This window comes from Zophobas morio, unplaced genomic scaffold (genome assembly GCF_036711695.1).
Source record: "Zophobas morio isolate AGI-343-1 ecotype UQ-CSIRO unplaced genomic scaffold, CSIRO_AGI_Zmor_V1 ptg000014l, whole genome shotgun sequence".
In the NCBI taxonomy this organism is placed as follows: Eukaryota; Metazoa; Arthropoda; class Insecta; order Coleoptera; family Tenebrionidae; genus Zophobas; species Zophobas morio.
Window position 1 is genome coordinate 8,655,826 of NW_026972119.1, and position 13,663 is coordinate 8,669,488.

Here is a 13,663-nt window from a genome sequence, read left to right on the forward strand (position 1 = left end):
TTATTAATTTCACTGCCTGTAGAACGCAATTATTGCTTATCGAGAAAAAGCAAACGCTGAAAAGCTTACCTTGTATTTGATGAAAATATTTCAAAGAATTTTTTATGAGCAGAAATTCAATTTTTCAGATACTGAACCGAGTTTACTGAAAAAAAACGGATAAAATAAATCCTACGCAATAAAAATTTTATTACTGAATCACGGAAATTCCTTTTAATTTTCGATAAGTAAATATTATCAATAGAAGAAGTTCAATGGTTGGTTCAATGTCCAGTATTCCAATCTGTACACTCTAAAAAACAAAAAACGCTTTGAGGGCAAAATAGTAGTAATGAACGAATATGAATTTTCAGTCTTAATGACGTAATGACGTACAAATAATTGAAAAGTGCTGAGAGTTTGAAAACCATCTTTCAAGCAAGTAATTGGGGTTACTGGATACTGAAAAGTAACAAGAGTTCCAATCACTTTATTTCTTTTGAGGTTTTTTTATTTCTGCACTAAAATTTAAATTGTATCTTAATATAGAACACAACCCTTTGATTTAGGAAGTTTTGTTTAAAACTAAAAACGAATCTGAAAAAAAAATCTTTAAAAGTCATTAAAATCATAGCATAACAAAGACTGATGAAACTTGTGTATGGATTACTATTTGCTAGCTACACCCACATGTTCTTAAAAAGAAAAAAGTAAGATAATTGTTAAATAATAATAATACTGCGTAATTTTTAGGCCATTTGTTAGTATGACTCGGTAAATTAAGCGTCCTCGCGTCCCCGAATACGTGAATGAAAACACCAATTTATAACTTCGGTCTCGTGACATTTCAAAAACTTGTACGTTTTTTATTTTATTTTAAAGTTAACACCGCCGGTTGGGCCCTACGTGATTTTCAACTTTTCATTGCTCAGACAAAGTAAAAATAGGACGTCAGTTATCACAGAGATAAAAGTCTCATCTCGAGTAAAACACGGCGACACAGACAAATCCCGATAAATCGTTTTATTTCTTTCGTTTTCTAACAAATAACAACAAAATCACGCCAGTGGATGTTCTTTAGAAGCCATCGCCTCCCCTTGACACAAAAATTCAAGCTGAAATATGACACACATTGGAAAAAAATTGCCATTTTCCGTAAGAAAAATCACTTTCGTCATGGCTAATTAATTATTTCGCTTTGAAGAATGCAGATAGTTATGGGTCTGTTTAAATTAACCAGGCAGATAATATCTTCGGCATAATGTAGTCCCAGTAAGAATGCGTTGTCGGTTATGAAATGTTTATGACGTGGGAATGAGCGAAGAGGTCTTTGCTTAATAAACTAGCATTACTGTCAGCTTTTTCGTGCGGATGTAAAGATAATGGCCCGAATTCAGCAACCATTGTTAAATTTAGCAACCAGTGGTTAAATCTGTAACCAGGGTTGTCTAACTTTGACCTATTCAGCTGCCTTGTTTAGCGCTAAACAGGGCATTTTAGCGGCGGACGAACTGTCAATTTAGCAACGCTATTTAAACGCGGGTAGGGGCATGTTTACAGCCGTTGTTAGTGAAAATGGCGGGGTTCGCACGAGACATCGAAGACGTTGTTAATATTCGCGAAGGATTCGGTGTGAATGTTGAACATGTTCGACATGTGAGACCGCGCAAAGATCCGTTTGAGGAGTATAGTGATCGCGAATTTCGCAACCGTTATCGGTTGACGAAAGACGCTGTACACTTCGTGATTGATTTGGTGCGAGGAGATCTGGAACATCTTTCTGATCAAGCCTTGAACATTTCTCCAGCTCTCCAGGTACTGGTGACTTTGAGGTATTTTGCTAAAGGATGCTATCAAACAGAGCTAGGTAAGTTTCATTCAATATGTAACTAAAGTGTAAGTGAAATTAACGTTATGTTTGTGAAAAAGTATTTTGTATTGCCCTTGATTTTGTGTCGCAGGTGATTTGCATGGGATTAGTCAACCGTCAGTGTCACGAATTGTACACCGGGTGTCACGAGCTATTGCAGGAGTGTTACCACGTTTTGTTCATTGGCCTCAGGATATAGAGAGGGTGAAACAGGATTTTTACGATGTGGCCCACTTTCCAAACATCGTTGGGTGTGTTGACTGCACACACATCAAGATTAAAAATCCGGATGGTTCTCGCCCTTTATTGTACTGTAACCGCAAGGGATTTTATTCGGTCAATGTACAAGTTGTGTGTGATGCTACCAGTCGCATTACACATATTGTCGCTCGATGGAGAGGCAGTGTTCATGACTCCAGAATCTGGAATAACTGCACCCTGAAGGATGACTTTGAGCACGGCAGAAAGACAGGCATTTTATTAGGTGACAGTGGATATGCATGCACACCATACATGCTCACGCCTCTTCTGAACACACACAATGCAGCAGAAGAAGCATACAATAGAGCGCACAAAGCCACACGTGTGACAGTGGAGTGCTGTTTTGGAAGATGGAAATCCATGTTTCGAGCTCTCCAGAACAACATGCAAGTGTCACTGGATACCGCAAAAGCCTGCATATCAGCCATAGCAGTGCTATACAACATCAAGCTCAGTTATGATGACAACTTTGAATATGATGGTAAGAATTTATTTAGTAAAAATAATATATTAATAAAAACACAAATGCAGATAATGAGGATATCGAAGATGAGGAGCCTGTAGAAGAGGAGGCGGTAGTAGCAGAACAAATGGCTGGAAATTTGTTCCGACAACAATTTATTCGCCAACATTTCCAACGTTAGATGTGATCTGCAGGTTTGTAAAATAGCAGTCTTATAGAAACACTTTATATATGCAAACAATTAATTAATTTAACAATACAATACTTTAACAAATAAGTTATATAATTATTGTTCCTTTTGTTTGTTCAGCATATCTATTTTTAATTGTTTGGCTTTAAGTTTTAAATTTAAAAGGTCCAATTCTTTAAAATAAATGGCTCTTTCCATTTCAATCTTTTGCTCTATATGTCGCTCATGCAACTTGAGCATGCTCTCTTCAAATTCACTCATCGGCTTTTTGCGTTTGTTTCGTTTAGGGGTGGCAGGAGCGACTGGTCTCACTGGTGTTGCAGACGGCGACAAGGAAGGTGTTTCTGCATGCAACGGTTCGGGAACACTAGAAACGTATTTTATGTTGTATTTTAACTTTTCAATATATAATTAATTACATACGTTTCTGTTATTTCAATTTCTCCCGTTATGGGATCTATTAGCCCCGTATATTCTTTGGGGGCATTGGCCATCTGAGGTCTGACAACTTCAGTGGCGGTCTTTCCCTCTGAATCATATGCAGATACATCTGCAGTAAAATCTACTGCAGATATATCTGCAATGATCCAGTCCAAATCTGTTGGATCTTCAGCAGAGGAAGGACCGCCACCGGTTTGATGTTGTGACCTTCGGTAGGCTGCAATTGTTGTTTTGGCATGCTGCTTTAACCGAAAGTACAGCATCTTCAATTTTGCTGGCTCTCTATACTGCCCCCGCGCCCTGAATTTTTCGGCCAATGCCTTCCACATTTGCTGTTTCTTTATATTAATTCGCGGATCGCTTGCTTTCGATTCCAAAATTTCGGAATTGTCTGCCACAAATTGGACGAGGAACATCTTATCCTCCTCGGAAAAATTGCCCCCTCTGACGCGCTTATCCTTTTTTGCGGACATCTACGTCAAAAGCAATAAATACGAACGGGATAATAAACTGCCATATATGCTTACTTTTGTAATTATTGCTGTATTAAGTATAGAAAACAACAGAAAAATTAAATTGTCGTTTTTGCGGCAATTTCAAATTGTCAAATTGGACAAGATACGCGACGTTGCCAAGTTGTTTATACGGCGCTGGCATTGCTAGCTAACAACGACCCTAAAATGAGTGCTGAATAGGACCGTTGCTAAAACCGTATCTAAGCGTTAGCAGCGCTGTTAACTAAACACGGCTTAAACATGAAAATAAACATGGTTGCTGAATACGGGCCAATATCGTTTTTTAACTAAAGACGTGTGTATATTGTCTCATTCAGCTGGAAACGTGTATTAGAACTACGTGACTGAAAATAGCATGTAACAATCAGGCAATTTTCCATACTATTGCAACGTGAGCTTAAGCATCGTATTGTTATGAGTATGGGTTTTGCTTTTATGGCTAAAATTCCAGCACTATCGATAATCCATTGTCAGATTTGCTGAATCCGGTTGATTAGCTTTTCTTACTTTGCTTATAACAAAACTGTCACTTTATGTGCTTTGCAGATGACATTTCCAATAAGCAGTTTGTAAATATAAAATATAAAATGCAATAAATGTATATTATAACATAGATACTCTAGACTGGTCCACATTTCGATAAAGTTTTTTCGGTCCCGAGAGAGAGCTGAAAGAAGTGTTGTAATAAAGTTATTGTGACAAATAACTAATTTTATGTTTCTTTGGCGGTTTGTGTTCATAGAATACGAAAATATAGGTGTTTCAATTCCGTCGGTTCGCCTCTTCTCCGAGCTAACTTAAATGAACTGATAATATCCGAACTACCACATCGATTATCCTGAATCCTATGTGTCTAAAACCGTAACCAAAATTTGTCAATTACGAACTTTTTTGAAATTCCAATAACACAGAAATATCGATCCACATTGATTACATTATTTATTTACTCCCTACACACATTTGATGGCGTCATTTCGTACAATTAATAGACAAATCACTAGATATTGATATTATAAATACAGTCATTATTTTGGGGAACCGCAATATTTCTACTTCTAGATCCGCGATTTCTATCGATCTTTAACATGTTTTTCAATTCAATAATATCAGAAAACCCAACAATATTGATTTAGATAACGAGTCGCTCGCCCTGCGACCGCCGCCAACTTTACATGCACATCTTAATCACCGCGCGATCTCCGCTCGACATATTTGACAGATGGCAAACTTTGTTTGGTACGCCAGCTTTCTATACCCGTTACACCCTTCGTCTTGTGAGATCCGCTTGATTAAGATATTCGAAGAAGAACTGCAAACTTTATCCATCCCATCAAATTTCTTTATGAAAAACGTCGCAAGTTCGAGGAATTTCGTCTACTCTGAGTATATTGTTTTGCCTACTTCGTTTTCTCTACTTGTAAAATGCAACTCTGACTTGTCTGTGATATTGTTTGTTAATGAGTTAACATTTTGAAGTAATTTTTATCATCAGTTAAGATAGAACGCAATGTATGTGTATACAAAATGATTATTTTTAAAAATTTGGGACTGTATATCCATATAGATACAGTCCAAATTTAAAATTTTAATGTACATTTTTAAATGTAAAATTAAAAATTTGAAATAATAAAAATTGAAATTCAAAACAAGTCTTCAATAAGGTAGTTTCTTTAATTTTCTGGTGGAAGTAAAATGAGATTCCAATCATTCATTAAAAATAAATCTTGACAAGTTGCATCGTTTGCGCTTCAGTTTATTTTTACACTTGTTAACACGAAATAAAAAAAAAGATCTGAAGTACTAAATAAATTTAAAAAATATTATATGGAAAATAAAACTTTGAAAAAGCTACGACTGTAAATTTATTCAGCAGTCCTTGGTCATAATTAGCAAATAAAAGTTTAACAAAATGACCTTTGAATTAAAATTTGGTTTAAAGTTATTGAGACACCTGAACTCAAACATTCAAAAAATGTGAAATCTGGTGGAAAATTTCCGAAAACTAAGAAATAGAGAAAAAGAACACTTGAGTGTTGTTATTCACTTGCTTTTGTCAAGCGGCAGCTTCAACTTTACTTGTTTACTTACTTATCATCGACCTATTCTACCGTGAGTGAAGAAATTATTATTCGTCTGCATTTGTTCCTATCTTTTCCTTCCCGTTTTGCTTGAGTCCAATACATCATTTTTCTTCCTTAGTATGTTATTCTTTTCACACCTTTATTTTCGTCCATTTTCACTACATCCCCGAATCATCTTAGTTGATCTGTCTCAATTTCCACTTTTAGATTTTTTCTTATTTCTTCACTTGTCACTTTATTCATTCTCGTCACATCTTAAGATCTTCACTTTACAAGCCGTAATTATACTTTTGAACTGTTTATTTAAAACTCATGATCCACTTCCGTAAATAAGATTCAGCACTATAAACATTTTATATCTTTTGTATCCTGGGATATGTCTTTACTGTTAATATGGTGTTCTGTGTCTCCCTGTAGTTCTGTTTATACTGTTAGTCACTTCTTTTCCGAATCCTCCCTTTCTTTCTGTTATTGCTCCTAGATATCTCATTTTTCCTATTTTTCTTATTTCCTCCCCTTGCGTATCACTATTTCTAACTTAGGTTTTATTTTTATACTTCTGCTTACCATCTTTCTATTCTAAATTTTAATTCCCTTCTATTATTTGCAAAGATTATCAAATCATCCATGCAAAGTAGTTCACTCATTTCTACCGATCTCAGTTTTTTGTAGCATAGGTGGGTTCCCTCTTCCCTTTATTTATTTCCTCTATTATGTTGTCTATTATTATTACAAATAAACACAGACCCAAAATACTTCCTTCTCCTGCTCCGTTGTTGATTGTGAAATTTTACGTTGTTTTCCCCTTTATTCAATTCCTTCAATAATTCTACCTTTGCAGTTACCACAGTTGCTTCAGTTTCCCTTATTAGGTGTTATCGCTGTAGTCTACTTTTCCATTGGTATTTTATTAGATTCCCATTCTGCTTTTAGTATTTTCTGCAATAATTGTATTCCTTCTTGTCCCATGTTCCTGGGACATTATATACTTTAATTCTTTCAATAATTTTTACCACTTCATTCCTAACATTTTACTGTCTTCTTCTTCAATATTTTCTTCTTTTCACCTTCTGTTCTTCACCTGTTCCTAATAGTTCTGCAAAATATTCTCTCCATCTTACCATTAGTTTCTCTTCTTCTGTAAACCTACCTCCTTTTTGTCTTTTATGGGGTTTCTTTTTACTTCTTGAGCGCAAGCTAAAGAAGTGTAGTAATCGGTTTTTAGGTTTTCTCGACCTTTCATGACCCCTGGAGTACGAAACAATGTAGTCTCCTGTTTTCGACTGTCTGTCTGGCGTCTGTGATTTTTCTTAGACTCGTACTCTCTGAAATTACTGGACCGATTGTTGTCAAATTTTGTATGTATATTAAGAATATCATGTAGATGGTAAAACGCTAACCAAAATTTGGTTAATCATCCCCACCAACAATTTGATAACATCATTTCAATGAATTTTATTTTAAAATAATTTAAAAGTTAGACAATAATATATTCTTACTAGAGAGCGGATTTTATGAAATTTGCATATCCGTTATTTTTTGCATATAATTCTTGATATTTAATATGTGAACGAATCATGCTAATTAAAAATGAATACAGCTATTAAAAAAATTGTATATTTGCATATATTTGCCTTCTGCTGCATATTTCACGTAACTGGTGCTAATTTGAAAAAAAAATTGTCATTCTATCGGCATTTATCTAGAGAGCCGAAATTTCATGAATCATATTGCAAATATTGTCCTGAGCTTCAAATAACTAGTAAAGGTTTGGGTTTTATGGTAATTTGGAGAAACCACTGGGTGTTAAGCCATTCTTCCAGGTAAATTCGGGTCCTGATTACTTTTGGCAATACCGTTCATTCCCATATTTTTGTTCGTTACTTAAGTATATATATTATGGTGGTCGAACAGACTTTATCCTATTAATTGTCATCGTGAGTTTGCATTGAAAACATTTAAAGCGATACAGGTGTGTCAATATGTCGAAGGTAACTCAAATTAATTTATGGATTAAACCTTTTCCTGAACTTATTCTTTAAAAAGGAACTCTGTTTTGTCGCGCTTGCTCTAAACCGGTAAGATTTTTTACATCTGTGGACGTAGTACGCCGTTTTTCTAATACATACGAGTATTTTAGAATCACCGGATAAATTTTTTGTTAGAATATTTCGAAAAATATTTAAAAATAAATTTTTACCAAAATAGTACCTAATTAAATAGTCGATTACTACAATTTTTCTATTTGTTCTGTTTATATTGTTTAGTATAAGAATATTATTTTTAAAACTGTGATTTATGTATTTTTTGTAATAAAAGTTAAGCTCGGGAAACCTGTTTTTGTAATTTATAACTAAATTTAGTTCGGCTTTTTTCTATTTTTGGAGCATATGCAACTGCATATCTCTGCATATATTAAGAAAGTCACTGCATACTTGCATAAATTTGATGCATATCATATGATCATATTTCCCAAAATTTTGCTGCATATTTTCCGCTCTCTAATTCTTACACTTGTGCTGTACAAATCCGCCTTGAGTTTCTCCCTAAACGCCGAAATATTCACAACAGAATTAACACAGTATAATAACATTTTATCACTGGCTCAGAATATAACCGTTTTTTTTTCTTTTTTTCTCTTGCGTCATGTACTATCTACCTTTATGATGTTATAACAAATTTTTACTGATCAAAATTAAGGAGTCACCCCATTTTCTCGAAAAGTTTAATAGACAGGACTTTATTTAATAAGAATTTTTATCATAATATTTAGAACACTCTATCATTGTTAATAATTTTAGTTCTCTGATTTGAGGCAATAAACTCATTCAAATCAAACAAATTTCTACATGACATTCTTCCGATGTATAAAGAAACACTTGAAATTAACGCTTGTTATTATTGCTGAGAGGCAAACTTTTCCCGTTTGTTAACTGCTTTAAATACACTGCCAGACAAAAAACACCCGGACACTTGAATTTTTTGTGATTACCTGAAATTGGTTGAACTTTTGTAAAAAACATTAAAAAAAACAAACATTAATGTATTCATTAACAGAAAACATAACTTCTGGAAACAGAAAAAAAGTCAAAAAGTTATAACATTATAATGCTACTTATAACATTAGCGTATACTTACAAATATTCAAGTGTCCAGGTTTTTTTTTCTGGCAGTGTATATTTTACATTTTCCGTACTTGTGCAATTTGCACAATCCCTTGAAATTTGCGCCCCCACGGTACAAGGCCTGTGTGGGTGTTATTTATGCCGCTGGTTTTTACTTTATAGAGGCTATTAAACAAACATCGCAAAATCTAATTTTATATTTTTCAAAAAAGGGGGATTTGTTGCGAGAAGTTCTATCTAACTAAACTTCGACCAGTTTTTTCGGTGTATTTTTTCATCTTTACTTTAACTTTCTGTTTGTTGTATATGAAAATAAATGAGTGATAAACAACAGAAATAATTAGGTAACTCTTTTCCGAAATTCTTGATATTATAATTATTCAAATACAAATTAGATTTTCTGACATAGGAAAATTACACATTTTTGGCTTGTTTAATGTTTGTAAAATTTCATTTTTTGCTAAACAATTTCCATGTGAATATTTAAAAATACAAGCACGATAATACAATTTTTTTGGATATTTAAATATGGGAGCATCTTGTTCCATGCCTCACCTATTTCTCAACGCATAAGCCGGCCCTGTCCGTTTCCGAAGGACAAGTGCACTCCAGACCAAATATAAACAAGCAACATAATACATTCGAATCATGACAGTGTTGAAGTACGTGTTATTCAATTATGATATATATATATGTTAATAAATTCACAAAAACTATTTTTTTTTTTCAATTGCACAGAGTGACATTGGCCTCTCGTCTTATATGACATGACAAAGCATTATTTTAAAATTTTATATTTGAAATTAAAATCCTCAAGTGGACATTTTATGTGAAATCCCTAGGTTGTTAGAATATACAGGTCGCTAAAAAGTATGATGGAAGCGGTTGAATATCTCAGGAACGGTTTGCTGAATCTTTTTCAAATGTGGGCTCTCTAGGAATACTCAACTTCTATTTTCTGCAATTTTTTCAAATTTTATACTTCATTTGTTTTTGAGATGCAGGGCTGACTTGATTTTTTTTTAATAACACTAATAGTCAAATGTTCTGTTTTTAAATAGTGTATTTTTTTCAGAATTCAGAAATGTATTATTGCATCATTTCAATTTTTTCCAACATGTTAAATAAATTGTCAAAATAAAAATACTAAAAATCAAAAATTCGTAGCTAGCCTTGACACTACTGTCACCTGCCATAGTCCTGACTTTACACAACAATTATAATAGTACCCAATCATTGTAAAAATGATAGAACTGAGGGTACATAAACTAAAATAAAGATGCCAGCGTAACAGATTGATTAAATGCTGTTTCCAAATAATTTACAAAATATTCTAGAAATAACAACACTCCGATTGTGGATTGTAAATAGTGAATACATTGTTATGAAAGCTGTTTGAAAAATTTCAATAAAAAGTTACATTACTGAAAAAAGATCAAATTAACATTTAAAAAAACAATAATTTTACAGCAAATGTTCGAAATATTCTCCATTTATTTCCTGGCACTATTAAATACGTTGCACAAAGTTTTGAAATGAATCTGTTAGAATATTAGAAGGAATATCAGCAATCACATTTAATAGTTTGTCTTGGAGTTCTTCGATGCTTTGAGGTCTATCAATATAAACTCGATTTTTCACATAACCCCACAGAAAAAAGTCAAGTGGGGTTAAATCGGGTGACCTAGCTAGCCACTTAACTGCTCCCCTTCGTCCTATCCACCTTCCAGGAAAAGTTTGATTCAAGTAATGGCGTACTTGACGTCCGAAGTGAGGTGATGCTCCATCTTGTTGGAACCAGATGGGCTCTGCAGGTAAATTTGTCAGGCGTTAAATTTCCGCTAATGAAGAAATGGCTACAACGTGGCGACTAATAATGCCACCCCAAATATTAATTTTTTGGGAGTACTGTGTATGAACCTCGCCATCCAGTGTGGATTTGTATTGGACCAATATCAATAATTATGGCGATTAACATGCCCAATTGCCCATTCAAACAAAAAGTAGTGAACAATTCTGGGGTAGAATTGTGGGAGTGAGTAAAAAGCCAATAAAGCTTAATACTGATTTTATTTAAAACAACCTAACTTATTTATACAAAACTAACTATTTACAACGTATGAGTGGTTCTAAACTAAAGGTAATAAGAGATATGAAATTGTATTGCGATCCAGTTTCTTGTATGTTCTTTTGTTCCATTAGCGCTGCCTTCGTAACGCTGACGATGGTGCTCTTGCAGTGGTCAGCGTTTCGTAGTTCTGGTGCTTGCAATTCCATGTTTCAGCGTTCTACATTCGCGTCGTTGATCTTGACCTCGTTATTGGTGACGTAAAGAGGAAATTTAAATTTAAGAAATTATTGTTTAAATTTTAATATTTTATTTGTTCCTCACTTGTAAACATCAATTTATCTAGTCACTGTATTCAACATGAAAATATCACTTAACTGGCTATAGCCTGTAAAAATTTTACACTCCTGCTCGTGCTCATACAGCCACATATTTTAAACTATTATAAGTTGAAATGACATCCAAAGTTGATTCAGGCAAATTTTCACTCACAATTGCTGCTTCCTCAGTGATATAGCTTGCGCCACACTCATTTCAATACATCGAAAACCATAAATCGAAAAATCTAAATGACAGAACTAGACAACACAATACGTGCCATATAAGTACCATGCTGTCGTGTGTTTGCAAGGCAATACGTCTAAAGCTTAAATACGATGTTTCTTCAAATCTCGGACCTTCTAGAGTTTTTAATAGTTTATAATACTCCTAGTTATTTACAAATGAGAAACAAATAAAATATTGAACAATACACGCAAGGTAACCTTTTACCATGCTAGTAATGTTAAATACTATAAACATGTTGGGTCTCTCGAAATGGGCAGGGGCGATGGGGTTTGTAGAAGGGTTGCACTGGGAACGCAATGGTATGGATTGGTAGTTAATTAGAGTACTCTTGGCGGGTAAATGGGTCTCATCTCGACAGCCTCCTCTTGAGGTCGTGGTTGTGTCCGTTGCTTTCTTCGATGATGAAGAACCATGCTGCCCAGATTGCAGCACTGATCGTTCTTAGGATGATGCTTCTGATGATGACGTTGAATCTTACAGTGTGCAAAGTTATCTCTGGCCACGTTGTTTCTTGAAGTTCGGACTGTATTTCTTCTTCTTCCTTTTCTGTTTCTTTTGGTATGTGGAGCCTGGACCATGGCTTATTTTACTGGTGTAACAAACTGTCGGTGGATTTTTGGTGGAGCCAAATTTGCCACCACCGGCCGTGTGGTTGGTTTAGGTGCAACTGATGCTATTTTTCGGAGTGTCAGTGGATTTTGTTTTGGTCTTGAATTGGTGACTGGGCGAGCAGTTTTCTCAATTTTTCCAGCTTGGTGATTTTCTTTTCTTGTCATCATGCTTTTCACCGTTATGTGTTTGTTGTTTCTTTTTTCTTCTTTTATTATGGTACCGGACAAGATCCATCCAAATTCTGTATTTTGACCCATTAAACCATCGTTTGTTTTCTGGATACCGTTGAGTATTATGTTGCGGTATTCACCTGCGCCCAGCAATACATCAATTGGGCCCTTATCTTGGAAGACTGGATCGGCGATAATGTGATTCTGTCACACCTGAAGATCTGCTTCGATATCTTCTTCCGATAGAGGTAATCTTTGATAATACCAGTAGGTCTGTTCTGAGTGTGAAATCACTCGAAAATTGTGGAGCGCACTTGACTGGAATTTTGGAGCCTCATTTATTCGGTATTCTCCCTCCAAGTCCAGTTATATCGGCTTGAACGTGTTCTCTGAGTAGTAACAAGAGCGTTGCTGCTTTTTCTGTTATGAGTTATGAGCGATGCCTGCGATCCCGGGTCAATAAGGGCTCGTAAATATTCGTAGGTTCCACTTGCTGTTCGTACTCTTAATAGGGCTGTGGCCAGAAGTACCTGTTTGTTTTCAATTCCTACATGGCTTTGAATTTTCTTCGTTGAGTTCTCTCCAGAGTTTGAAGTTTGTTTGTTTGTTGGGTTCAATGTTTTTTGCTGGTTGACCTTTGGGTCGCTTCTTTGGTAGTTGTGTAATAATATATGGTGTCTTCTTTTATATTTATGGCATGATGCTGTGCTGAAACATTGTTGCCTGCATCGTGACTTAGGCAATTTGTACACAGCCGTTCATTGTTTATGAATCTCCATCTGTCTTCTGGAGATTCGGCTTGGAAGTCAGGATATTCGTAAATTGAATGAGAATCTCTGCAATATTTGCATGATTTTAAGTTGGAAATTGCTTCCACTTTGTTAAACTCGGCATCTTCTTTCTTGTTTGCCGTATTTATTTCGAGAGATAGAAATCTTGTCTGCAAGAACTCCATCATCTTCTCGAATTCTTGCATATCGTTTGGGTTGTTTAATGATTGTTCATACAGCCTATTGGTTTCTGTGTCCCATTTTTGAGAGACTATTTTAGTGAGCATTGGTTCCCACGTTTTGGTCTGAATGTCTAAAATTATTTAATGCTTCTAGACATTCTTTTGTCGTGTCATGTAATTTTTTCAGCTTTTCTGTTGATTCTTCCGGTATTTTTGGCTGATCCAAAATTTTGTCTAATAACTTACTTACGGTAAGCCTTATATTGCTGAATTTTTTTGCCAACAGCTCCCATGCAGTTTCGTAATTATTTTTCGTTATCTGGAGATGTTGGATGACTCTGCTGGGCTCATCTCTGATGTATGTCTTCA

At 34.9% G+C, this 13,663-nt stretch overlaps 1 protein-coding gene across 1 annotated transcript; it reads left to right on the top strand.

Annotated features, from left to right (window-relative positions):
* The first annotated feature begins 1,380 nt into the window (after positions 1 to 1,380).
* Positions 1,381 to 3,183, top strand: LOC135128966 (putative nuclease HARBI1). Its single transcript, XM_064056047.1, has 4 exons — positions 1,381 to 1,846; positions 1,941 to 2,591; positions 2,642 to 2,767; positions 3,051 to 3,183. Exons 1-3 carry the CDS (start codon positions 1,555 to 1,557, stop codon positions 2,752 to 2,754), a joined length of 1,056 nt encoding a protein of 351 aa, XP_063912117.1. The 5' UTR covers positions 1,381 to 1,554; the 3' UTR covers positions 2,755 to 2,767; positions 3,051 to 3,183.
* The last annotated feature ends 10,480 nt before the right edge of the window (positions 3,184 to 13,663 follow it).